Source organism: Emydura macquarii, unplaced genomic scaffold (assembly GCF_026122565.2).
Source record: "Emydura macquarii macquarii isolate MOO-44397 ecotype Brisbane River unplaced genomic scaffold, CSIRO-AGI_Emac_v2 contig_3343, whole genome shotgun sequence".
Classification (NCBI taxonomy): Eukaryota; Metazoa; Chordata; order Testudines; family Chelidae; genus Emydura; species Emydura macquarii.
The window spans coordinates 207,334-234,214 of NW_027133480.1; the positions used below are offsets into that span (position 1 = coordinate 207,334).

Below are 26,881 nucleotides of genomic sequence, written 5' to 3' on the forward strand. Positions count from 1 at the left end.
ACTACACAGGTGGTTGAGTGTGGATTATACCAATTCTTTTTCCAATCAGTTCAGTAAAATGTTTGGACACGACTCTCCCTCTGGGATGGGTTTAAAGGACAAGCTCTGAGAGGTTGTACATCTCTTCAGCTTCCACGGAAGTCAATAAGGTTCTCAGCAGCTCCTGGAATGTGCTCAGCACACATTTGGTCCCAATATGCCTAAGAAGTGAGCTATTTGTGACACTGTAGACATTTTTTCCTCCCATATTTAACCATAACTGATGTTAGCATAATCTATATTGCTTTTTCATCACTTATGCATGTTAATCTGGAGATCATGGCTTGGTGATATAAGCATCAGGCTTGGAGTACAGGTTCCAAAATCCACAGAAATGATTCAGCCCTTCATCCTTCTGAAACAGGTGAATTGAGTTACCATGAATTTGACTGCACGTGGGTCATTTGGATGAGACTTTGAGAGGTTAGATCCATTCTGTTCTGCATGGATAGCAAAGATCCCATTACAGTTTTCATGAAAACAAGGATTTGTCCCAGGATCCTTAGCCTACATTTGCTCTTCCTGCAATACAAGGCTGTGAGTTTGCTTATGATTGTGAGGGTTGATGCATGCATGTTTAATGGGGCAAAGTGAAGGAAACAACTTTCTATAAATTGTTGATTGCTTGATATAAATTGACTGTGGATTTCATGGAGTTTTAATATCCGGGTTGGTGTTTTCTTGTTTTAGCTATCTTTATTGCTGCACATTACAGTAGTGGAAATATAGGAAATGGAGTAGTGAGCAGGTCATGTGATGCAGGCTTGTGATAAGTTTGTGATATAATATCACCTCCTCATACATGTGTAATATGTTACATAATATGCTAAAGCCATATGATGTGCCTACTAATCCATTTTCCCTGGACTTAACGTAACATTCCAAATCACAGAGCAGCTTGAGACAGATGGCATTTTACGAGAATTAATCTGCCTAGAAATGTTTTCTTCTCCCTTCAAAAGTTATCCCATCCTGAAGGCCAGCATAGGTCAGGTTCAAACTAGAGTTAGTGTTTTTCTATAAAAAAAAGTGTCAGAAATGAAAAGGTCTCTTTTCTCGCAGCCTCACAGGACTAGAAATGAGAACTTTATCCTATTTGGAAGGAGAGACTCTTAGTCTGCCAGTGAGTCACTTCAGATCCTGGGAAGGCCTGAGTCGTTCCATTTGTAGTGATAGAAAGGTTATTTTAGGTCATTTTTGGAGGTCATATTTACTACTTTTAATTTTTTTCTCCTTCTGAGCCCTCGACATTGTGACTCCTAGCAATGAAGGCACCTGGCTTTAAAGATGAAGAGATACAAGAAATAGTTAAATAAAATAAGAATGGAAAACTCTCTAAAGCATTCTTAAAATAGCTTTCCCGTCCATATGTGTTCTCTATATATCCAACAAATCATAGTGGAGTGGGATGTCCAACATAACTTACTCATGGCTTCTTCACTCGTGAGTAGGGCATTCACCCCAAACTCACGCTGATGAACCTTTTAATCTATTCCACACCATCAAACATTCCACTTGAAATGAAAGTTGCTTTCCATTTGTTTGTAATTGACATTTGACTCCATTTGGATATTACAAAGGAAGCAATTGAAGAACTGACAAATACAGGCTGTTTTGTATATAACTAAAAGTTAAAAAATCCCCAATAATTATTTAACAATTTGCAATCAATGAATAAGAGAGACATTTGTAACGTTTATATCACAAAACATCCTAGACCTGGGTGTAGTCTTTGGTATTTAAGGAAGTGGATTTTGCTGCCTGGATGACATAAGGAAAGAGGCAGCCTTAACAGGTATCTGCCGCTGGAAGTATCCATTATAGATGACTGGTGAAGGCTGAATTTACTCTGCCCATGCCTGAGGGATAATTTACACTAAGGCAAACTGCTCTCATGTTCTTTGTCCCTTTTTTTCGGACTCTGCCCCGCCATGTTGCCACCCAAGTACGCCCCAGTTCAACAAAGTACTCAAGCACTGCATTTCTTTAAGCACCTGTTTCAAGTTTGCCATGTGCTTAAATACTTTGCTATATCAGATGCCTGGGCAGGTGAGCTAGAATGTTAAATACAAGTGTGTTCAGGCCTAATCCTGCAACTGTCACTGCAAGATGTAGTGCTTCTGCAGTCAGTGGTGTGGGGCAGAGCCCAGGGTTAACAACTCGATTCCTCAGGCAAACGGAACTTTCTACTACAAAGACAAAGCATGTCTGTGCAGGAGACAGCTTGTTTGGGGAAACTGTCTCCCACAGGAGCTAAGAACTACCACAAACCTCACCACTATCAGCTCCAAGTGTAAGGTGCACTTGTTCAACCCACTTTCTCTAATAAACACAAAGCAGCCTAGGTGCATTTATAACAAACAAACAAAACAACTTTCAAAATATTCTACTGTGCACACAATTTCTCCCTTCTGGAGAGGCTGATAGAAAGAACAAACCATCTGTGACAGATGTTTGGCAAACCTCTTAATTTGCTACTTGAAGATGCTCAGATACTATGGGAATGAGGGTGGTACAAGGACCTGAATAGACTAGACCAAAATACCTTGCAGCTGATAATTCTTCAAACATATAAAATTGATATGGCTTATAGTACTGCATCATATAGCAAAGATGACATAATATGTAATCTCAAATCACACAATGCAGATATGTTCCATGTCTCTACAGAAATGTTTCTTTATAAAAACAAAATTACAAAAAAGAGAATGTATTCAGATAAGATAAATCATCAGATAAATCACTTTGCAGTTTAACATAAGACAAAACCTACAAATAAGGAATCACTCCAAATCACATCAAGCAACTATCACAAACATCATATTTACATGACTAATCCATGTGTAGATTAGCCAAATAATTCTAAATGGAAACACTAATGAAATAATGATTATGTATTTAAATCGCAATGACAGCAATCCAGTTCTAGAAATACAAAAATAGGCGAGGTATGGAGCTACTCTTGTTTACACTGGCTGACCATCTGGCCCAGTAGGCCCACATCCTGTTGTGAGGAGTGTAAAAATAATAATTGTGTGTTGTTCCCTTAGATGAATAATGAAAGAGACCTGAAACGGGAAAAGAACAACAAAGAGTGGAGTTATTTTTTTCCCTTCTTTATGATATATAAAAGAGGACTGTAAGATCAAGGTTTCTGTTGTCTGTCCCCCTGCTTTTAACATTAGAAATTCAGGTCTCCTCTACCCTGGAAGGTTCTATGGATAACTGGAGAACTAGTAGATTGTGATGCCACAGATACCAAGGGAGTAAAAACTGAAGAAGAAGAGGTGTCCTTTTAATACAGCCTGTTTAAAACGCTCTTTTGGTTGGGGAGTTTTAAAACCTGTTCTGCTCAAACACTGAGGGAAGTGGGAGCCTTTGTTAAGGATTTAGCACTTCTAGCCTTTTGATTAAGAGCAGAGAGAGCACCAAATCCACATCTTACAGTCATCTGAGAGAGACCTGCAGCAAAACAGGTCTCCTTCCCAACGAAGCAAAAAAAGGCACAAGCCTATGTCTCCCTCCTCCTTCCCCCTTTGCACATTGCCTTTAAGTGAAAAAGATGCCTCTGAAAAGAAGAGTCTCATATACTACTAAGGCCAAGGATTGGCATTCCTTCCCATCCCCCCCCAGATATTCCTCTTTGCATAGTCAAATCTGTATCCACCTTGGGACTTTTTCTGAATGAAGTCATTTCTTTGCAGGAACTAGTAACTATAATGTAACTACAGGGCCAAACTATATAATACATAGGTGATGGAGAAATTTTCACTAGGGACTTCATTATTTACAGTCTATTGCATGAGGAAGCCATTCAGATACTACTATGGTGGCAGCACAAAATCCTAAATTAGATGCTTGTTTGTCTCCAGTTCTATCCTTATCATGATTGTTACAATCACATGACTTAGCAATACCTGAGCTACATTTATTGCAACATGCTGTATGAGCAATTCCCATTCTGTTCTATCACTCATCATGGTCTGAAAAAAGTTTAATAAATTGAAGAATATATGGTCGCGATTGTAGCTGTTGCAGATTAAAATATTACATTAGTTTTGCTGGATCGGTATGATCTATTCATGGGTTCATAGACCCCAATTTTTCCAGGGAATGACATAAATCCTCAGGACGTCCCTGATTGCAAGAGTGTGCTTAAAAACTCACATTGCTGGACAGCTCCTCACTGTCTAAAGAAGGTTGTACGTGTTGGTTCCACGTAATTTCAGCGAGAGCTACACTCAGAATGAGTCAGATGAGCTCTTAAAATGAAAGGAAACGAGAAAGACTTTTACATGTTGGAGTCACTGAACCATTTAAATACAGATCTCTCCCCTCCCCCCCATCCTGTTTTTGAATCTACATCTGAACATTTGATTTTCCTCTTTTTAAATGCCAGATGCTCAAATTTATTTCTAATTTTCAAAATTACACCTGGTTTAAATGGGTTGGATACTTCGTATTTGTTTGTTTTTTTCTTCAGAATGTTAATCCGGATTATGGATTCAATTGTGAATTGAGAACCACATCAGTCTATCAGTCTAAAACCCAGTGAGTGGGTTTATACATAGCCACATTTGCAATTCTTTCAGTGGCATCATGGTCAACATTGATACTATTCTGCGCTTAATAAATCTTTCAAGTCTAATGGAAAATTCAGGGCCCAGAATCTGGTCCCAAGTGGTTGGATGGCTCAGGGCCCAGGGCCATCCAACCTATTGATGAAGTCAAGTGGCAAGCATCTCCCACTGCTTTGTTCAGCGGCATGGGATGCTCAAAACCCCAGCACCTGCCTTCTCTCTATTTCATAAACTATTTTCATGCACCCATCACCATGGTATCTAGGCGCTTGGAGACAATGGTGTGATTCACTTTCTGTGCTGCTTGACAGCCTAGACACTGGACAGTTATTGTGTTCCGATACCTATGCTGGAGAAAGAGAGACAAAGAAAAACCCAGTCAATGCTGCCTGCCGGCGAGCGTAGACACAGCCTGGCGTTTAAGTGTCTTAGGCAGCCGGCTCTGTTTCCTACGTAAGAATGGCATATCCTGTATGCTAAACAGAACTGATGGAGAATATGACTTCATTATTTTTAAAATTAAGTATTTCTTTTCCCTTATTAATCTTTAATCTCATTCCATGTTCTGATTGTACGTGTTTTTCTACACTGTATTTCCCACTCACAGTTTATGCCTATAGAGTGGGGGGGGGGGGGGGGGGGGTGTGGGGGTGGGTGTGTGTGTTTGTGTGGGTTTGTGTGTGTGTGTGTGTGTGTGTGTGTGTGTGTGTGTGTGTGTGTGTGTGTGTGTGTGTGTGTGTGTGTGTGTGTTCCCTCCAACCTGCCTATTCTATATACGCGCAGAGCTCCTACATATTATTCCCTTCAGCCTACCAGTTCTATGTGTATGGATATTTTCCTGTTTATTCCCTTTTTAAACCTGCCTGTCCACAATTTGTGGCATACATTGCAAAAGAACTAGAAACTATCTTCCCCCTCCCCACCCCCCGGCGCAATACAGCATGTATTTACTGTATCTCACTCTTCCCTCCTTATTCTCAGTTATAAATCACTGATGGCCATGTATTGTTAAGGCTTTTTCAAAGGACTTGTGCAAAAATACACTCACTACTTGATGCAAAACTGTTCCATCTTCAGATTAAAGACCTGTTTTAGCACACAGCACACCCTATTCCTGATTTTTATTCTGCTTTGTTGTAGCAGGTTTGGCACTCAATCCGTGAGGCCTATTCTGGCAGTATGAAATAACGTTTACAAGACGACTCCTGTTTCGAACAAAGCCCAGAAATTGAAATGCCTTCTGAACACAGCTCGCCCAGTTCAACCATACATATTTTATAAGGAGGAGCCAATTCAGTGCTACTGAAGGCAGGATGTTAATTGTCTTGATCTCTGCACTTTCTTCCTTCTGATCAAATTCATGATGTTAAAATAAATGTCCTCGGAGTATAATAGTGTTCTAGCTGAGGTCTTTTTTAGACTCTTAGTTTAAATGAGCTACTCCTGTGCTGATGCAATTCTCCTGTTCCTTGTACACAAAACTTGGGCTGGTTTTACAAATATGGAATTGAGCTGGATTTTGGAGAAGGATATTTCCCCCTTATAGCCTTGTAAAATAGCTATTGATTTGGTTCAATTCTGTTTCTTATAAGGGAGTTGCTACTGAAATATGGGAAATACCAACAGAGGGCGCTCTGCCCTTTAGTTTTGTGCAAGATATAGAAGCCGGATTGGGACAGTGATACAAAGGTGTTGGTTGGTTGGGGTTTTGTTTTGTTTTGATTGGTTTTGTTTTTGTTTTTTGTTTTTAAAAAAGTGTTTTCCACAATAGCCGAAGTGCTTGAAATCTCACTGAAAGTGAGAGAGTTAGATCCGGAGTGAATGAAACACTGAGGTAATTTGTACAGACACCTGGCACCTTTTCTCTTTCTTCAGATCTATTCTCCCACGAGGAGACCTTATGAATGTTAAAGTTTGACTAGCAGGATGTCATCAGAGAGTGACAGTGAGGGAGTGACAGGCTTTGGAAATAGATGACACATTATACTCTGGAAAGACCCTGAGAAAATGTGAGTGTTCAAATTAACCCGCTGCTCAGAAATAAACTGGCTAATCTCAAAGGGAAGTATATACAAAAATAGAGGTGTCCCGATATGTATTTTTAATGTGTGCATTTCTTAGATTTATTACATCAGATATACTTCTGAGGGCAAAATACCAAGCTGTCCAGTCACTCCCTGCTCCAGATTCTGAGTCTGGAAGGATAAAAGTCTTCTTTACCAAAAGCATCCAAGGTACAACTTTTTTTTTCTGGTGGGCTATTGCTCTGTACTAGCTTTCAGTGCATCCAATCCGTGAAATCAAGGATACATTTATTCTTAAAAACGGCACAATACACAGACCAGGCTTTTATCCCTTTCTTGCAGGACAGACGATTACAAAATGACGTGAGGTCAGTATTTTGAAATCGAATGGGCAGGTAAGGCAAACTTTGTTGGTGTTTCTCAGAATAGGCATCGCACCATTGATTCCAAGGTGTGGAAACGTATACAGAAGCATACGCTTTTTATTTGAATTGCAGGAAAGATTAGTGCAATATCATTTGTATGGAGATTGTTGCTTGTGTGGATTCCTAAGACCTACACCTCCGTATAATATCGAGAGAGAGAGAAAATGACTGGATATTGCACGGATATGTAAGTTTTGCGAACACACACAAACAACAATATTCATCTGTTTAAACTTAGTGTCCTCTTCCGGACACAAACTAGAATATAACGGAGATTCATGCAAATCCACAGAAAACTCTGCTCAGAAGATGCCTGAACACCAAATAAAATGGGGTTCTCTTCAAGGGTGTTATTCTAACAGAAGTTATGTACAGGAAATCAAGCCAGCAGATTTTGTCAACTTAAAAACCCTTTCCAGATTAATAATTAATATTAAAAAAAACTAGAGTGCAGTTCCAGTCCTAGGTGGGTTGCACAAGTCAAACATAAGGGTAGCAAAGTGGAAAAAGAAAAGAGCTGCTAAGTGCGCCCAACGAAGGAGCAAAAGCCGTGGGGGTTTCCTTCAGATTCTGCCCGATCAACTTTCTTATGCATGTGTTGCCATTTCCACTTGAACCATTTAAACAGATGCGAAATAATTTTCGACGCTGCAGGTTGGAAGACACTGCACATTGGGCAAAATATGAAGTGAAAGGTCCACTAAAAACCTGCTGGTTTTGGCGTGTAGACCGCAACCCCAAATACCTGCAAACGCAAGAAGCGATCTTCCACAAAAGTAGGGGCCGTGTGAACGTTGTTGTTTTCCCCCTCCTTGTAAAAAAGAAACTGTGAACAATAGCCTCATTCTTAAGAAACATTGACAATAGGTTTGTTACAGCGCTTCCTGTCCTAAACTACGTTGTGTTCTGCTTTAGAACATACATGTGCTAGGAAAATTCGTAAGGGAAAAACTACATCTTCTGCTTTTAAACTGGTAATCCTCTGTAAATAAGAGCCTTAAAGGCGAAATATATAATCTAGGTAATACCTTAACGGAAGTATTGGTTAAAGGGTTTTTGGTTTTTGTAACTGAATGAAACCAAACAACACTTTACAAATTACCAGTATCAAAAGAACCACAGACTTTTCAGCCTGCCTCCTTGTTAGCCTTATATGTAACATGTTGCTGTACACAATATCTATCTATCGACCTTGGATAAAGCACTATGGTATAGTTAATATCATAGATAAGTGTCAGGGCTCCATAACAGATGCATCCAATACTTTTTTTCTGAAAGAAGGATTTTTGTTAATCTAAAGACCAAGTTCTGATCTCCTGATAAAGGTCAAGTGGTCAGTGTATTTTGGGTGATGGGTGAGTCGAGGACACCATTTTAAAATTCGTGTGTAAACAGTTGGATGGAAACGCCCCAAAATTCCCATTCTGTGCAACTGTGGATCACCTTCGCGGGACACTTTCAGGAGAGGAATCTGCAGCAGCCCGGCTCGTTGGGATGTTGAGCATTTTGGAGATGCGCTCAGCGATCACTTTGGGAGGGATGCAGTCAGGGGATACCAGCCCGTCTCGACTGTCGTTTGGATTCATATTTAATCTTCCTTCTGCCTTGGTTCATCTCATTAGCGCTCTAAGAGAATGAACACGAATGCCCCAGGCGATCCGTGCCTCCCTTCCCGGGCTGCGGGGCTTGGGGTTGGGTGAGGAGACAATGCTATGGATGAGCCTCCCCCACTCCCCAAATCCTACCCGGCACTAGCTGCATTCTCCAAGGATCTCCAAGCCCCGGGGACCGGCGCAGCTGGGGAGGAGAGGGGGCAGTGTGAGGGGAGGTTTGTGGCTCGAGCAGTGAGATCTGTGTCATTGGCCTCCCGCACTTCTAGTGGTGCTTTAGCAGAGCCAATATCCTTTTGTGCTAATAGCCCTGTCCTCATTTGCTGCCTAATTGGACTATATAAAGCCAATAACAGGCGAGCTCTTATAGCCTGAAGCCAAAGCACCAAGTCTAAGGGGGGCGGGGGGGAGGCTGCCATCGCTGCTGCTGCTGCTGCTGCTGCTGCTGCTGCACGGGGCTGGGGCTGTGCGGAGCCCTCTCCTCCGGCGGCTGCCTAATCCCATTTGCCATTGTGCGTGCCCAATCGCCGTGTACTCCCTGCATTTAACTTGGATGGCGTTTTGATTTCATCATTAGCATCCGGCGCCAGATTGACGCAGCAGCAGCCGGGCTCTGGTCCTTCCTCGCCTCCTCCCTGCAGCAGCCCTCGGTCCCGGGCTCTGGGGGTCTGCCTGCCCCGCGGCTGAGCAGCCCCCCTCTCCCTCCTCCTCCCCGCCCCCCCCCCATGCGCGGAGGCGCTGCCTCCTCGCCCAGCCGCCCGCTCTCAGCCTCCCCCGCCCCCTCAGCCCGGAGTGGGCGCCCGGCGCCTGCTGCTGCCGCTGGAGTGCAGTTAGAGTGTGGTTTATGCTCTGAGCCGCCGCTGCCCTGCCGGGGACCCAGAGGAGGATGCCTGAGCCGGGACAGGAGACCCCCAGCAGCCAGCAGCAGCCGCCGCCGCCGCCCAAGGAGTCGCCTTTTTCCATCAAGAACCTGCTGAACAGCGACCGCCACAAGGCGCCTCCCAAGCAGCCCGGAGCTCTCTTCGCTCCGGCCGCCAAGGGGGCCCTGGACGGAGCCGGCTTCGCCCTCTCCCAGGTGGGCGATCTCGCCTTCCCCCGCTTTGAGATCCCGGCGCAGAGGTTTGCCCTGCAGGCGCACTACTTGGAGAGGTCCCCAGCCTCCTGGTGGTACCCGTACACCTTGACCCCCGCGGGAGGCCACCTGCCCAGGCCAGAAGGTACTGACTCTGTCTGTCTGTCTGTCTGTCTCGGCGAGCACGGCTCAGTGATGCCCCCCCGCCCCCTCTGCTGGGTGTCTCGTCTCGTGGGGCGGCGAGCCGGTGCCGCGCTCTCTCCGGGCTGCCCGGAGAAGCGTGTCTGTCTGCCGCGGTCTCCGTGCAGCCCTCCCGGCTCGGGTCCGCCCTCCCCGCGCAGCTACCGCTGAGAGCGGAGGGGATCCGGTGCCTGCATTGTTCAGGCCCCCCCCGGCAGGCTGCCCGGGGCTGGGGCCCCGTGGTGAGCAGCAGGCAGCAGCCAGCTCTCTCCCTTGCCCTTCGCTGCTAAGTTTGCAGGGAGGCATCGGGTCCCTCCCCGCGGGGTGCGCTGGCAGGTGCTGATAAAGGTGCTTTGGGTTTGGTTTTGTTTTTCCTGCAGCTGCCGAGAAATCGCTCCTGAGAGACTCCTCCCCGGCCTCGGGCACAGACAGAGACTCCCCGGAACCCCTGCTCAAGGCTGACCCGGGCCACAAGGAGCTGGACTCAAAAAGCCCCGACGAGATCATTCTAGAGGAGAGCGACTCGGAGGAAGGGAAAAAGGAGGAGGCCGGGGAGGACTGGAAAGCCAGGGAAGACAGTCCGGAGAAGAAACCCTGCCGGAAGAAGAAGACCCGCACTGTCTTCTCCCGGAGCCAGGTCTTCCAGCTGGAGTCCACCTTTGACATGAAGAGGTACCTGAGCAGCTCGGAGAGGGCAGGATTGGCAGCATCTCTGCACCTGACAGAGACCCAGGTCAAGATCTGGTTTCAGAACAGGAGGAACAAGTGGAAAAGGCAGCTGGCCGCGGAGTTGGAGGCGGCCAACCTCAGCCACGCCGCTGCCCAGAGAATAGTGCGGGTGCCCATCCTGTACCATGAGAACTCCACCGCTGAGAACGGCACCTCCGCTGCCAACGTGCCGGTCAGCCAGCCCCTCCTCACATTCCCCCACCCAGTCTACTACTCCCACCCTGTAGTCACATCGGTACCGCTCCTGCGACCCGTCTGAGAACTGAGCCCAGGCAAAAAATCAGCTTTCTTGTGCGCCAGTGGGGAGGGGGTGGCTTAAAAAAAAAAATCACCAAACCTCTAGGTCAGGAGAGAGGCCCGAGGAACCCGAGCAGCTGTAAATGATCAGTGATTTTGTAAGTACTCAAATGAATTGTGCAATTCATCAAGCGAATATTTGATGCTCTTTTTTTGAATGCGTTGTTGTTAGGAGAGAGAGAGAAAAAAATCCCTAAAAATAAAACCAGAGTTGAAGTGGAAACGTGTAGAGAACACTAGAATTGTTACATCTTTTGTAAACGCGAACGAAATATTGCGCTGATCTTTGTGGGCTTTAGTTTTATTTTTGTAAGCAACAATAAATAAATGATCGCCGTTTACTCCTCCATAATTGCCAAATGCTAACGGGAAATGGAATTTCTGTTCCTGCCTTTCCTTCTTTCTCAGTTTTGTTAATCCTCGTGGTTCTGTTACAACTCAAAGACTCTCCACCAACAGAGGCTTTTCATTTACCCAGACCTTTGTACAAATTTGCTGGTCACTTTTCCATGTTTTGTATCGTTAGGTTTCTGTGATGGGACTTTATAACTCGAAAGAAATACAGCCAAAAAGTCAATGGTTAATTATAGACACACTTTGGGTGATCCTTATTTATTCTCATTTGTTTAGATTTTAAAACGATTGATTGTGGATGATTATTGTCCGTGGCTTCTCCCCTCCTTTCTTTAAAAATAATCTGTACCCTTTTGCTTTCTTTTGTAAAAAAAAAAAAATACTATTGTACTTTTGAACTGTGCAATATTGTATGACAATTCTTAAAGCACTGCTTTTATTTTAAGGGCGAGAAAGGGGGTTTTTTTTCGTTGTATAATTGCGTTCATTCATGTAGTAAAAAGAAGGAAGGAAAGGGAAAAGAGAGGGATAGGAGGGGGAATAAACACTAGTCCCGCTAAAATAAATAAATACATAAAAGAGGTTCCGTGCGTTGAGCGCTTTAAGTGAAGGACAATCAATCTTTGACACATTTTAACTTATTTGATATTATGTACAGTTTTCTTGTAAAGTCCTTTGGGTATGTGGATTTAATAGACTGAAATCAAGTGCTGTGTGGACACCCTCCATTCTCTCTGTCTTTCCTGCTGTCTGCTCACCTGTTGTAGGACAATTGTTTCCCCTCATCCCAAGGTTTTTTGGTTTGGCTTTTGTTGCCTCTCTAGTTCTGCCAGGAATCGGTCCTATTTTTAAAACAAGCAATACTGTTATAACTGAATGTTGTGGTGGAAAAATAAATAAAACCCGTTCCTTATCATTTTTTTTTTTTTTAAGTGTGGCTTTGGAAAATCAGACGAGAACAGGTGTCTTTAAACCTTCCACAGTTCCTCCTATTGTCAGCCGCACACTCCCTCCCACGGGCTCTCATTGCAGGAACTGGTGAGACAGAGGGTGCTTTGTTCGACGAAATGAGCAACCACTTTGCTGACTCCCGTGTCGTTAGCACGGGGAGGGGTTTTCGAATTTAGTTTTTATACAGAGAGTGTCAGGCTCCGGCTTGCCTTCAGCCTGAGCGGTCCGCCGCTGGTGAGTGGCCTTGCAGGCGTATGGTAGATGGCAGGGGTGCCTCCCGGGGTCATGACGCTTCCTAGAAAACAGAGGCATGCCAGCTGCACCGGCTTCCTCTGAACTCCATCCCAGCCAGGTATATGTCTGGCAGAGATGATTGATTCGACTGCTAGAACTGGAGGGTTTCGGAAACCCAATTCGAATCAAAGGGAGCTGCCCGTCCACACTCAGAGAAATCCCTTCAACCACGGTTCCCTGGTGTTGAACTAATAATCAGGGAGCGGGACAATTCGGATTTAATCCCCCCTCCCCGGCAGAGGACATTTCTGTACCAAGGGCCCCGGGGGCAGCCTGGGAGGCGTTAGTGCTTTTGACAAACGTCCTGGGTTGCGGCAATAGATTCAAAGTTTCCCAGGTGGAATCAAAGCAGAGCGTGGCCCATACTCGGCTCCCCTCCGCGGCGGCTGGGCGTGGGGAGCAGGGGTGCAGGTTTCTGGCTGGTTTCACACCGGGAAGGGAACCTTGGATTCCTGCGCTCCACCTTCGCGTCGGGAGGCTGCCCAGAGAGCCCGTCCGCCCATCGCCACCTACCCTGCCACCAGCCCTCCCCGCTGACACGCAGCCTCCCCCCAAGACAAGGGGGGCAGGAGAGACACGGCTGCTTTAGTCTTCCAGTGGCTTCTCCGCACCGCTGCCCCAGGCACCGCCTGTCTCAGCAGCGCCTCCCCACACCATTGCTGCGCGGGGTGATTGTTTTAAAGTCAGATCGGTGTGTGTGTGTGTGTGTGTGTGTGGTTGGTTGGTTGGTTTCCCCCCCCCGGGAGATTGTCAGCTCGGGAAGCGAGGGGGTTGGCGTCAGCCCGCTGCCCCTCGGCGAGCAGCGGCGGCAGCAGCGCCCAGGTGCTCTGGCAGGCAGCTTCCCTCTGCAGACTCTGCACGCTCCAACTTCCGGCTTCAGCACCGCTGCCCGCTGCGCATCCCAACTTCAGCACCGCAGGGATGGGGCTGCTCCGGCCCTTCGCCAACCCGAGCACAATGTGCAGTTGCAATGCAGAACTTGCATCCCCTTTCCCGGGAAGCAAAGCCGCCCAGGTGCTAAAGCAAGAGCAACCCCCCCCCCCTCCCCTTCGCCCAGTGCTGGGCACCCGTCCCGCCCGGCATTGGCGCTGGCTTTGTGAAATCGGCTGATGGCAGCCAGTGTTGCTGGCATTCAGCAGTCGGTTTGGGCTTGGCTTGGAGAAGGTCACGTTTGAAGTTCAGTCCTGGGAAACGGCCCTCAAAGTTTCTCGTGGGGGAGGGGGAGGTTTTTGCTACATCCCATGAGCCCAGCTGGCACAAGCGTGTGTTATTAATGATGCTGATTATTTCGGATTGGAGCGATACTATCGTTTCCAGTTTATAGAAAACGGCTCCGAATCAAGGTGTGTGTACAGTTCGGGCAGGATTTCGCAAAAGCCCCATTGAGAAGAGATAGTCGTTCATTTTCTTTTCGTTTGGGATAAAAATCCTGGCATGGGTCGTGAATGAAAAATAAACAGAAATTCTGAGTCAAAATATGCTGTTCCTTGTGTCACCTACAAACAAAGTGATGCCTTTTGCTGTTTGCAATACTAACTTTGGGGCAAGTCAATAGCAGCCCATTAAAAATAATGTTGTAATAGCAAATACATCCATAGAGTTTACAGCGTGGTGGCACGATGTTATCAAACGCCAAGAAATACTCCTTTATTTGTGGTCAGTGCCTAGAAAACGGTTATTGACTGACCCAGTCTTTCCTGAGTCGAGAAATGACTAGTTTGTTGCAAACACAGGTCGTCCTCTGTGTTTCTTTTATCTCCTCAGATACTACACCTGCTGCCTCCATCACCGCTCCTGTGGAAGCACCACGGCTCATAAGAATATAATTGCAGCAATAAAATGACCGTCCTTGTCTAGCACACACCAGCTCATCAGACAAGAAGGGCTGAGTTTAAAAAACACACAGGCTCAAAATCGTGAATTAAAACAAGAAAAGAGGACAGGGGCAGCTCTATAACACTGGTTTTGTTGCAGCTTGTGGTTTAACTAGGTCTCCGCACAACCAAAGAACATTTTCTCCTTTAAATTTCTACACTTTAAGTAAACCTTCCATTCAGTGAGATCCGCAAAAACGTGCCAACACCTCATCTTTCAGGTGAGCAGCTCTATCCTTTCATCGGAGCCTATTAACCAGATTAACCCGGCTCGGAGAGGATCTTCTGGTGTGGTTAGAACATGCTGTGAGTTTAATATTCGGGAGTTTTGAAATTCACACCACACTCCTTTTAAACTAACTTCTACTCGTACATTTCATTTACTCTAGCGTTAAGGGAGTGATTGGGGCAAAATAATTCCTCAAAGTAACTTTTCCTAGTGGATTTGAATAGTTGACAACCCTCTAGTAAAGTCCTACACTAATTTGCAAAATATACAATGGAGAAAGGATCAGAGGTAAACAAGAAAGAAAGCTCCTCTGTTTTCTAAGCAGAGAAAAGTTCCTAGAGAAAACACACCACAGAATTCGGCGGTGGTGGAAAGTTTCTTGGGAACCAAAAGCAAGTACTGTACTTTAAAGGATTTAAGACAATCACTTTGCAAATAAACTAGCCACTAGTCAGAGGCAGGGCTGTTTGGTCTCAAGGTTTATGCAGTTCAAAGAAAGTTGCTTCATTTCTTAATCTGTAGCAACTATATCACCACTTCTGTTTATTGCTGCAGCTGAGCTCTGCAAATCTGTGCCTTTGTTTGCAATTAAAGAGATACATAGTTCTTCATAGCCACTGTTTTGAGCGCAGCTGAACAGAACTAGCTTTAGTGTTTGTATTAGAAACATACATGTATTTCTTTTATTTGGTAGTAAATAGAGACTTTCTGTGTATAGCAAACAGCAGAAAGAAAGATATAAACTTCCCAGCCACCAGATTATTGGATTCAGAAGTCTTTTGCCTCTTGAGAATTGAAGTTGAGATTAGAATACAGACCAGGTTGAACAAGCGATTGATCGGTGCCCATATCCAAGCAGCTGTAGACTTCTACTGAAGAAGTTTGAGGTTGGTTTTTGTTTGGTTTTTGTTTTGCTGCAAATTATGTAATGTACGTTATCTGGTAATGTTCCATTCTGCTGGAAATAGGCATGCCATGAAGGTAATATGATGAAGATGCAAAGGTAAAAAAAATTGGATTAGATTATAGAGGAAGAGGGCTGTAAAAGAAATATACCTCTTCTCAGTTCTGAATGAACAATTCATCTTTAAAATAATGGAGGGGGGATACATGTTTTTTTTTCAACTATGCTGCAAGTGTCTCTGTAATAATCACTTTACTCTATCGACTTAGTATAGTGTGCAAACGGAATGAGAAGACCATTAAGAGCATTAACAGATTGGTACAGCATAATGCTTCAGTTCATATTGATCGTGAAACGTCTGTAAAATATTGTTTCAAATGAATCTATTGTTCATGTGCTCTTTCGTCAGTGTTGATGACCTTGGTTTGTTCTCAAACATCCAAATTATCCTTTCATGGCTCCAATCTGATTAGCAATTTTGCAAAACAGCAGTCGGGGCTCAGGACGGACGGAAAATAACAGGAGCCGTGCATCCTGCCAAACAATATTCCTTGGCTCTTTTTAGATGAATAGATTCAGATTTGGAGCAGCTTCTGAAACAGCGCTTACTTAATGTGATCCTTTCAATCGGCCTACGGTGTTTTTTCTTTGCACGGCCCTTAACATTGCGCTTTGCTACATTATAACACAACGTCCTGCATTTCAGGATACATCTTTACCACCTTGCTCTCTCTTTAAAATACACGCCCACACCCGCATCCTCTCACAGTACCGTCAGGACCCCCTTAAATCAATAGCATTTAGTAAAAGGCATGGTTCAGAACCTAAAACAGTACCCGCCTATATGACAGAATAATTGGGGATAGATGTTAAGTAGGAGGAGATTTTAAAAAGTAAAATACACATATTCTGATTTACTTTTCACCTGTGTGTGGGGAAAGGATATTGACTAGTCCAAGAACTGCAGTCCGAGGATATATCCTTCTCCTTTACTGAATAGTTTAAATAAATAAAAATAGCCTTTAGGTATTTGATCATTGACTTTAAATATATATAAATTGTCTTAAATATATAATATATATAAGTATGCCTGAAAGTTACATCACTAGGAGGCAAAAAGAGTTTATGAATATTAAGAAAAGATTCTGGGTCCAAACCCTGCAGTCCTCACTCACGCAAAACTCCCCCTGAGTTCGGATTCAGCAGGTATTCAGAATTGGGGGATTCTGCCCCCACTGCATAGGGAGCGCTACAGCCACAAGCCTATGGTTTACAGGGTGAAAGCCATGAAGTTCGAGATAAAGGGGGCGGGAAGCGGGGCTAAGCCGTACCTTTTCCGACTGCTGCGTATTACTCACGCATATTTCAAAGTCCAAATCAACCGACCGCAAGTTTGCCTCTTTTTGCCATAAGCCACTTTAGACTGCCTTGTCTTTACAGTGATAAAAGGGGGCAGAGGGGAATATTTTTGTTTTATTGACTGCCCATCTTCCCCCCCATCACACGTGTGACGCCCAGTATATATGCATGTGCCATCCTCCAGGTATTCCCACTGCTTTTGAAAGCGGCAATTTGATGGGAATAAAAACTCTGCTTCTCTAAGGTTTGGTCACCTGGGCCTGCCTCTCCTGAGCTGTAATATTTTAAATAAATATAAAGAATCTCTTACTCTCCTAAGCTCTATTCGCTTTCATGATGGAGTGGAACCATCAGATTTTCATCAAAGTTCTATTAAGTGAAACATAGGTTGCAGGGCACCCTCTGATTGAAACAGTTTAAATTTTAATTGTGTTTTTAATTTGACATATAGTTGCAGGAAGGAATGACACTACAACGCCAAGGGGCGGTCGATTTTCTTAATTTCTCCCCGAGGAATTGATGAGTCTATCAGGCCACTAGATTGGAAACACATTAAAGCTCTCTGGTTAGGTTGTTAATTGGAACTTGATGGATAGGGGGCCTTGGACAGGCTATGCTGATCCAATCTTCATGACTTTCTGTTTTCCAATAAATTACACGATTCATTTTCCAGCCACAGATTACATAAATTGTACACCTCTAGGGCTCTCTTTTTCAAACAGGGAGCCCTTTTCCCCAAAAGCCTATTGCGAGATGTCATTTGCACCAAAAAACGAGCAGCAGAGGCTCTTGAATGAAAATCGAAACATAATCAACGTTTATACTTAGAAAATTTATTGAGATCATTTTCTCTGGTATTTCCTTATTTTAAAGTTTGGACGCGCCATATATCATAATCCACACGTGTAAAGGAGACTGTGTTTAATATTTATCGAAGCTTGATTCCAAGATCAAACTTGTTTATGACTTCATCTGTCATTTCAGAGGGAACCTTCTCCCAATATTACAGCCGCTCAACAAACCTATTTCCCAACTGCTGCAAAAGCAGGGGAGATCAATTTTTATTAGGCTCCATTGAAAGCTTGCTCAGGGCCACTTTAATACCGAGCCTTCTAATAATCTGGAGATCTAAACTTTAAAGCGTCCATTCTATCTTGGAAAGTTTCTCTCGCTGCAACATTGGAACATATTTACCCTATCATCACACATGTGGGATCTGAGGGGCATCCCGGGCTGCAGGGAGATGTGGATGTTCGAAACACATATAACTGGGGAAAGACACACATCTGCGGATTATATTTCACATTTAACCCCAATACAAGCGCCAGTTTCTGCGCTGCTAAATATTTGATCATATGATAATGAACGTAGAACTGAGATGCTCCCATCACCTGAAAAAGAAATCCAAGAGCCCCAGACAACCTACATTGATAATGTCATAACAGTCAGCCAGACTGAATTAATCCCCTAACAAGTTTGGTATTAGTAAATATCTTCAGAAGTAAAACGGACAACAAACATAGTATTTTAGCTGATCTTTCTCCTGACAGATGTGGTCATTTAACAAGTTTAAACTGAAATGGGCGTATAAAATCTGCCCATTTAGCTATGACAGGGCAGATTTCACGCCTTGTCTGCACCGGTTGTAAATTCTGTTCCAACTCTGCTCCAGTCAGAAGTCCTAATATATCACCGTTTCACAGAGGACTCTGCCCTATGTGAGCATATGCCTCGCTTTAACTGGGGTTGAAATGACAGCGCTGTGTGCTATTTCACTCCCTAGAAGCCGTTAAGGCGGTGGAACAATAGGATCTGCTATGATGCCCTTCATTATTCTCTCTGTCCGAAAAGTCCCTTGATTTTAAAAATTTTACTGGTCTCATTCGCCCCCCTCCTTTTTGTACACTTTTGATTTGATTAATGTAGGACAGAGGGGGCAATAACCCTTCTACTTTATTTTCTTCTCAAAAATCAGGGGGGGAGGGCACCGTTAGGGACAGTCCCTAAGCAAACAGCAGTGGCAAACTGCAGAGTTAATCGGTTTGGAATTAAAAAGAAACATGCATAAAAATAAATCCCAGCAGTTCCTTTTTGCAACAGCAGAGTGGAGAGCGTATTGGTTACACCTCGGTCCTGTGTGAGGCACGGAGCTTTCCCAAAATCCCAGCCAGTGCTTCTGAAAATCACAGACGCAGCAGAACAGGTCGGATCTCTCTGCCACTTGGTGCAGGGAACTTCCTTGTCTCGCACCCTGGGGAAGGCGTTGGGCTGCTCGAATAGGGGAACGCAGAAGCAGGGTCCCTCCCTTGCCCAGTGGAGCCAGTCAATAGCAATGACTGGTGGTAGGGGCGCTCCCTGAGATGCCCTTTTTACTCTCCTTCTCATCCTCACCAAATCTTCCATGCTGGCCTGGGTCCGGATTAGGACCTGATTCTGCCCCCGTTGAAATCAGCAAGTCAAACTCTGATTGATCTCAGTGAGAGAGGGATCAGGCCTATAGACTTCCTGGGGTGCACACATTCTTTGTGTTCTCCTTCGCCAGCCACCGTTTGCCTTCATCCCTGCGCCGCTCCAGCCCAGCGCTACCTTCTCTGCTGGAGTAGTGGGAAAGGGAGATATTTTAACACGATATCGGTGGCGATTCTTTCTCGCAACACGCTCATCGGTGTATGGTACAACCGGTTAAGGAGACCATAGAAGAGATCAGAAATAAAAGCTCCCTTTCTGTCTGACACCCCCGTTCTAGATCTGAGTGGCTCTGGGACTTGTGATCTTGGGAAGCGAGGCTAATCCACAGCCAATTCGCCCACCTTTGTTGAACGACCGGCTGGAGGGCGTTAGGTGACTTTGGGAAAGTTGCCATTTCACTCTGGGTAGAGTTTGGCCCGGCTGGGGTAGTGCTTGGGAGGCAGAGCTGAATGAAGGACGATTTCTTAAATTGTATTTCAGTGAGGAGTCTTTTCGGGTTAATGAGCTGACATCATGATTAAAGCTGACCATTTGTAATGTGTCTCGACCCTGTTGAAAAAGCACTGAAAAGGTTAATGTGGTAAAACAGGACAGCACCTGCCCCTCGCAGGGAGAGGAGTTGGAACACTTTTCCTAATCAATTAGTCCATTAATGAGTCTATCAAGTAGTTAAGTAGTTAAAGATTATGCAGCTGGTCTGGGTAACAGTCGTCATCTCGCTATACCTAATTATATTATAAATACCTTATTCAATATACCAGACATAATACGGTGACTTGGAGTTAATGAAAATGTCATTTTAAAACGTCTTGACATTTGTCTATATTGATTTGTATATTTCCAGTTCATTCACTCCCCCACCCCGCGCCCGGATTGGATTTTTTTTTGATTTTTGGAGGGCGGGTGAACAAACATATTATTAAAAGAATCAACAGATTGAAACAAGGATGACCCCAGTATATGTGACCAGAGGAAAGAGGAACCCATTTGCTCCTCTCACCCCAGCCCTTTTTTGGTGGTATCCATTTTGCTTGAAGGCAAAAGGCATGGATCCCTTACCCCTGCGTAACCTGATTAGAGATAGTATAAGATTGGGTTGAAAAAAAGGGTTGGGAGCCCATCCACAGACCAATAAGTAGATCGGAAAATTAATGTAAAGTAACGCACAGAGACTTCAAATTGGAGAATAGGTATCCACTCATTTCTCTTAGCAGAATAGCTTCCCAGTTGTACGTGGAGATTTCAGTAGCTCTGAAGTATTGTTTTCCCTCACCTGTTTATGCATCTTGTGCTTCCCTGTTATATGCAATTCAGTATCTAAATAAGATTTCCAAATTCGCCTGATCATAATTGCTTTCAACTGTGCTATCCAAATCAAGTGAGACTATAATCTTTGGATAATTGGATATTGGAATACTGAATACCTATAACATTTCCACTATATGAGAGCACCGTCAAATAGGAAGTTCGGGGGAAACGGTAATTGAAGGGGTGTCCAATTAATGCATAGGTTCCCATGTTACAGGGCCCGGGTCACAACATTTAGTTTTGAACTTTAGGGGGGGCAAAAACCCAGCACTCTTTGAAATGTTTGCAGGAGATAAAGGAAAAGAAGTGATAACATGCAGGCTTCCCTGCTCTGGTCCGGCAGATTCTGCCCAGGTGCCCTACTGTACACTTGGCATTTGTCTAAATCCTGAAGTAGTCGCTTTAATTAAACCAACACTGAGCTGAGCCTGCAAATCGCTCCGAGTTGCCACCAGTACTGGTTCCATCATTCTTCATCTCTGCCAACTAGAATGCACGTTATGTACCGTTTAAAAATAAGTAAGCCCCAGTCCTAATGCGATTGCAAAGGGGATAATAAGGAGGGGGGTGGTTGCAATCCGGAATGATCGTGTCATCATTATACTCCTCCAGAGGAAGCGTTTTTAAGACTTCGAAAGCGATAGTTTCCCCTTCGAATCCCATGTCCTGGATGAAGGATGTAGAACCCCAGAGGAAGTGAAGCGATTACCATTGTCGTTACAGTGATTGCTATGAATTGTGTAAATCCCAACAGAAACGCCATCTGAACAGGATTTAAGTACAGATAGATAGGTGTCCGGCTGCACCACAAAGACTTATGACATCCCACGGGGAAGGTTAGGGGTGTACCTGCATCGTTTTGGGACAGGTAATACGTTTCGTAGGTTGGATTGCATCCTACTATCGATACCTTGACTAAATGCTCCTTGCCTAGGCTTCTTGGCGCCAGGCAACTCCAATCCATTTAGTCTTTTCATCTCTCCCGCAATCTCCCAGCCGTGTATAAACGGCAGACCTGGCTTTCCCTAGAAACGGAGTCAGATCTTTGTGGGCAGGTTGGCTGGCTCAATGTCTGAAAGACAAGCTGTTAAACTTGGGATGGGATTCATAACTGCACGGGGGCCATTTCTGCCTTTCGGTGGGTGGTGTTAGATAAGGTATTATTTGAGGGCCTACTGAAACAGCCAATAATAATTAATTAGGACGTTGATGAGGAGTTATTTAGCAGGAGCCTCTTGTTTAGATGACCCCTTCTTGAGGTCGGATAGAGGTTGTCAGGCACAAAATGGAAGCCAGTGCCGTAATCAAACCAAATCTTTCCAACTTCTCTAGGACCTGGCATTTGAAGATCTTATTTTCTTGCGTTTTTATTTGACAGAATGATAATACAGTCGAGGCTTTTTTTATTTTTATTTATTTTTTGTTCACAGGTTTGCCTGTTTCTGAAATCTTTAGCTCTAAGAAAGAGACACAATAGAGCTCCCGACTCTTGAAAAATTCATACGAAAGCATTTTCCTTCACCCAGGGAAAGACGAAATGAAAAAGGAAGCAGTTTACTTAGCGTCCTTTATCATTTCTGGGCAGCGTAAAAATTCCTTGTCTTTAAACGTTTGCACTCAAAGGTTGCTCGGTAGGCAGCAGACCCTCGCAGATCCGGTTAATGAACAAAAGGGTGACGATCCCTGAAATGCACAATATGTTTATTCAAACAGCAGTTGTAAACAAGAGATTCAGACTAGGCCAGTTCCCCCAGTTTCCACCCCAACCAGGTGATGGAGAAGGAACAAACACGTAGACGCCTGTTTTGGCACGTATTGTATCCCGGGTAGCCGCCGGATTTCAACGGAGCCCTTCGCTCGTAAATTGAATGCGAGGCTGCGATCCGGTGCTGTTGGCTTCAGCCGGCAGCCGGCCCCCCGAAAAGCAGCGCGCTTGCGGGGGGCTAGAATTTTGAAACTTTCCGGGGCCGCCAGCAGTCTGTGATTGGCCCTGGCAGATGTAACCTCCATGCAAATGAGCCACGCCACCCCGCCGCCTGGAGATCAGGAGAGATCTGAGCGAGAAAGGAGCATGCATTCAGGCTGGGCAAGCTGCGGGAAAACCTGCCAAGCCCCGCCAAAAACACACCCCAAAACACAACCAAAACAAGCCCCCCCCCCCCCCCCCGGCAGCCCCCGACCCTCAGGCACCTGCGCTCACACACACACCTTCTTCCCCCAGAGTGTCTCTAACGGGAGAGCTTTCTTCCTCTCCTTTCTTATGAGCCCAGGATGAGCAGCAAAGACGACCCGACCAAGTGTTCCCCCGCAGCGGCGCCGATCTCCAGTTTTACCATCCAGTCCATCCTGGGCAGCGGCGCCTCGGAAGGGGGCCGGGAGCTAAACCCCAAACCGGCGGTCGCCTGGCCGGGCAGGAAGCGAAGTCTGTCCGTGTCCTCAGAGGAAGAGGAGCCGGAAGAGAGCTGGAAACATCACGGCTGCTTCTGCCCTGAGTCGCAGGGCCCCAGAGAAACTTGCCACAAACACCAGCCCATCAGTTTCACGTGTCCCAGTAAGTACGGGCCAGATTTACCTGCTTAGGAAGAGTGTGGGGTCTGCACTTCGCTATAACTTTATCTCTAGGATCTGAATAGCGTCTAGACAGGCGCCGCAGCTCTCCGCCAGGCTCTTCTCCTCTGGGCTTTTCGAGGGTGAAACCACTTCATTGACATCGGAGCTGTGGCGAGGCGTTTCGAGGTCTGGGGCGCTGGGGTGTGCGAGTCCTTTGTCAACCTCTCTTGTCAAACGGTAACGCGTCCACACCGGGTCCTTTGCATTTGTTTTCTCTGCTGTCGACGGCGTTTCGCTGGCCGTTTTCCGTGTTTTCGGGGCCAACTGAGTTCGCGCCGGTTCTTTACCGGGTTCGGTGCAAAGGGGTTTAGTAAAAGAGTCCTTGGATTTTAGTCCTTTCCCTGAATATCCCCCCCCCTTCCCTTGTGAACGATTATCCGTTTAACGTGATTGATAACTGTGGTTTTCTGAGATTGTTCTTTACAGCTGCCGAGGAAGGGGAAGAAAGATGTTAGTTCTGAGCATTATTTGGGAATAAACGGGCTGTGAAACGATATGCCATTAAGTCAGATCTACCAGTTCTCCGGCTATCGGAAAGAAGCCCCTTTAAAAGCAAGCAAACAACCCCTTCCCCCCATCCCGCTGTTATTCATTTATCTTCACTGAGCATAGATGGGTGCGTGTGTTTCTAAAGTAAGAACATCTTAATGCTGGGAGCTGATTTTCCTCAGCCCTTGTGCTGGGAAACGCGATGAAAGCGGCTGCTCTGCAACTTTGCACCTTGCAGCTGGGAAATTGACCAGGTTTCCCCCCCCCCCCAGCTGGTCTCTGCGCACCGCGGAGCAGGGAAATGCAGCGTTTTCTACCCTGCAGAGTGCCTGATGTGGAATCTCTCTGTTTGTTCGTTTGTTTCTTTCCTCTCTTCAAGGCAATCCGAAGGGAAATGGAGGCGCGATGACAGTAAATACAGACAGGACGCAATTCCTCTCCCAATCCCAACAGGACTTGAAGGAGGAAAAAGAGAAACACTTCCCTCCCAACTCCCCGTCTGCAGGGGACAGACAAAGAGACGGAGGGGACAGACAGGCTAATTCAGCCAAAAAGAAGACCCGCACTGTTTTCTCCCGGAGCCAAGTGTACCAGCTGGAGTCTACCTTTGACATGAAACGGTACCTGAGCAGCTCGGAGAGGGCTTGTTTGGCCTCCAGTTTGCAGCTGACGGAGACTCAGGTGAAAACCTGGTTCCAGAACCGCAGGAACAAATGGAAAAGGCAACTCTCGGCAGAACTGGAGGCGGCCAACATGGCTCACGCCTCAGCTCAGACACTAGTGGGGATGCCCCTAGTTTTCAGAGACAATTCCCTCCTGAGAGTGCCAGTGCCCAGGTCTATCGCCTTCCCAGCCCCTTTGTACTACCCAGGCAGCAACTTGTCAGCCCTACCTCTCTATAATCTCTACAACAAGATCGACTACTGACTCGGAAAGCCGTCTGGTTCTCTGTATAGCTCTCAGATAGCCGCTCTGACCTTTCAGATATTTCACCCTTCTCTGTCCACAGGAAAACAAATGTGCTTCTTGCATTGTTAAAAAATACACCATGTGTATTCATTATTTTTATTTATTGGATCCTCTTGTTTCGTTTCTAGGTTGGCATAGTGTTTTTATGTACGATCGCCCTGCATTATCCCACCAGACAGAACTGACTTTCTGAGCTCCACGGGACTTTAAAATCCAATTGCAATCGTCTCTCTATCTGCATGTGCAGGTAGGAAAAGCCAGGGCGCTTGGTTATTTGTCCCTGCAATTGTATAGGCCAATTCCAACACTCCCCCTTCCCTGAATATTATTCTATCCCTTGCAAATGCAATTAAAAAAAAAAAAGCATATTTCAAATCTGTAAATATTTTTAAAGAAAATAAAACATTTTAAACATCTTTTGTAACTTTTGCCAACTTGATTGCATATTTCAGTTCCAAAAGCAAAGCGCATTGTTGTTGAACAGCATTTTTGGTATTAGTTGCGAAGCGGGGAGAGGGACAGAAGCCTCTTGTGTTGTGCTGTTCAATAACTGTTTCCGACTGCATTCAGGAAATGTTGTAATTCTTTAAAGTTACGAGAGAGCCTGACGTCCACCAGCGAGATTCCGCCTACGTTTGCACGCACTTCAGCAAAGGCAATCGAACAGGAACTGTACACTGATCAAAACAGGGCAGGAAATACAGAGTAACTCAGAGTGAAGGGAACTGCCTGGTGCAATGTGCGAAGGATAAAAAAGGCTAGTGGGAAAATAAAATCTTAGTCTAGGCAAGTTACTGTAAAACCTTCAATTACTGTAATAGCATATTAGTCTTTTCGATCCTATATAGGATCTGCAATGCAAAATGCATCACAGTTATCAACACCAGTGATCTTAGTTTGTAGAAAGAATCTAAATATGAAAAATGATACAACTATTACATTCATTTTAAAATAGAATATCTAAGTGTATTTACACCACCATTATATACCCCTTAATCACTATTGTATATATAGGTGCACGCTGTGGATTGATATTTTTCTATTTCATATTTACACCCCTCTTCTCACCATAAAACAATACTACGGGTATGCATGTGAAGAAATACTTTTCTCCCTCACATTCACCATCACAAGTAGACTGAATGGGAAACGTAGGCTATAGATTGTAATTCCCAAACCTTGCAAATATCAAATGCATTGGGATCACAGCAGTCCTGGTGTCTTTATCCGGAAATAAGATGAACCTTCTTCATTTAGTGATCAGACCAGAGAAGTGTTTCCGGAAATGAGGGGTGTTTTTGTAGTTTGCAGTGTATTCTGCTAAATGCTACGATCACACGCAAAGTGCTTGCCAGCTCCTTTTAATAGAAATGTGACTTTCTGAGCCATGATTGATTTTAGCGCTCAGCAGCTTCTCTTGCAAGTGCTAAAAACACCTGCAGCCTCCTCTGTACAGAGGATGAAGTGAATCGTTTAAACAAAAAGTAAATACTTCATCAAGTGGTTTTTAAATTGCAGGCACCGTTGCATTTTTAGCATAGCCACCTGTTCTTCGGTTAAGGAGCTGAATGCAGGAAGATATTTTAAGAAGCAATAACTAAATACATTTCAGCTGACATTACCTCTACGATTTAAAAAAAAAAAAAAATAGAGCCGGAGGATTATAAAGGTATCATCCTGATAAATGAAATGAAATGAAAACTCTCTGCATGTCGTCTTTCATGTAAAACAAAACATTTTAAAAGATTTTTTAAAATTATTTTGGAGTATCAAATTGAATAAACTATAGTGAAGAGCTTCGGGCGAATATTTTTAATGGCTCAGAAGAAAATCAAACTCACGTTTGCTATGATTCAGGATAATTTAATCACATTACCATCTTTCATTTTTGCGTAGGGTTGGCATTAAAATCAGAATTCGCAGAAATGTTTTCCATTTTCACTTTTGATTCTTGCTTAATACGGCTTTAATTTGCCTGTTAATATTATTAACAGCTAAAAATCAGATCGTCCTAAAATACACCGGAAATAACCGACTGATGTAAATGTGAAGTTTCACTAGCATATTATTGAATTTCAAAAGCTTTTTATGATCATAATTATACTATGCTCGCTC

At 44.7% G+C, this 26,881-nt stretch overlaps 2 protein-coding genes and 1 long non-coding RNA gene across 7 annotated transcripts in view; 2 read left to right on the top strand and 1 right to left on the bottom strand.

Moving 5' to 3' along the window:
- Positions 1-25,182, top strand: part of HMX2 (H6 family homeobox 2) — a 52,113-nt gene extending 26,931 nt beyond the window's left edge. Inside the window, exons 1-3 of one of the 5 annotated variants that reach the window (XM_067533355.1) lie at positions 14,703-14,735; positions 22,969-23,249; positions 24,177-25,182. In XM_067533355.1, coding sequence (XP_067389456.1) covers positions 14,731-14,735; positions 22,969-23,249; positions 24,177-24,724 — 834 coding nt within the window. In that variant the 5' untranslated portion in view covers positions 14,703-14,730 and the 3' untranslated portion in view covers positions 24,725-25,182. Of the gene's footprint in view, positions 1-14,702; positions 14,736-15,325; positions 15,546-21,164; positions 21,218-21,508; positions 21,567-22,968; positions 23,250-24,176 lie in introns of those variants that run through there. The other 4 variants (XM_067533356.1, XM_067533358.1, XM_067533359.1 and 1 more) reach the window with 4 other exon arrangements.
- On the top strand, positions 9,565-12,214 carry HMX3 (H6 family homeobox 3). Its single transcript, XM_067533366.1, has 2 exons — positions 9,565-9,895; positions 10,311-12,214. The coding sequence occupies exons 1-2, from the start codon at positions 9,565-9,567 to the stop codon at positions 10,916-10,918; spliced, it is 939 nt and encodes a 312-aa protein (XP_067389467.1). The 3' UTR covers positions 10,919-12,214.
- LOC137143547 (uncharacterized) lies at positions 17,735-20,870 on the bottom strand. Its single transcript, XR_010917193.1, has 2 exons — positions 20,558-20,870; positions 17,735-19,939 (listed from the first exon to the last, which is right to left on the bottom strand). It is a non-coding gene; the product is annotated as an uncharacterized lncRNA (long non-coding RNA).
- Positions 25,183-26,881: the final 1,699 nt, after the last annotated feature.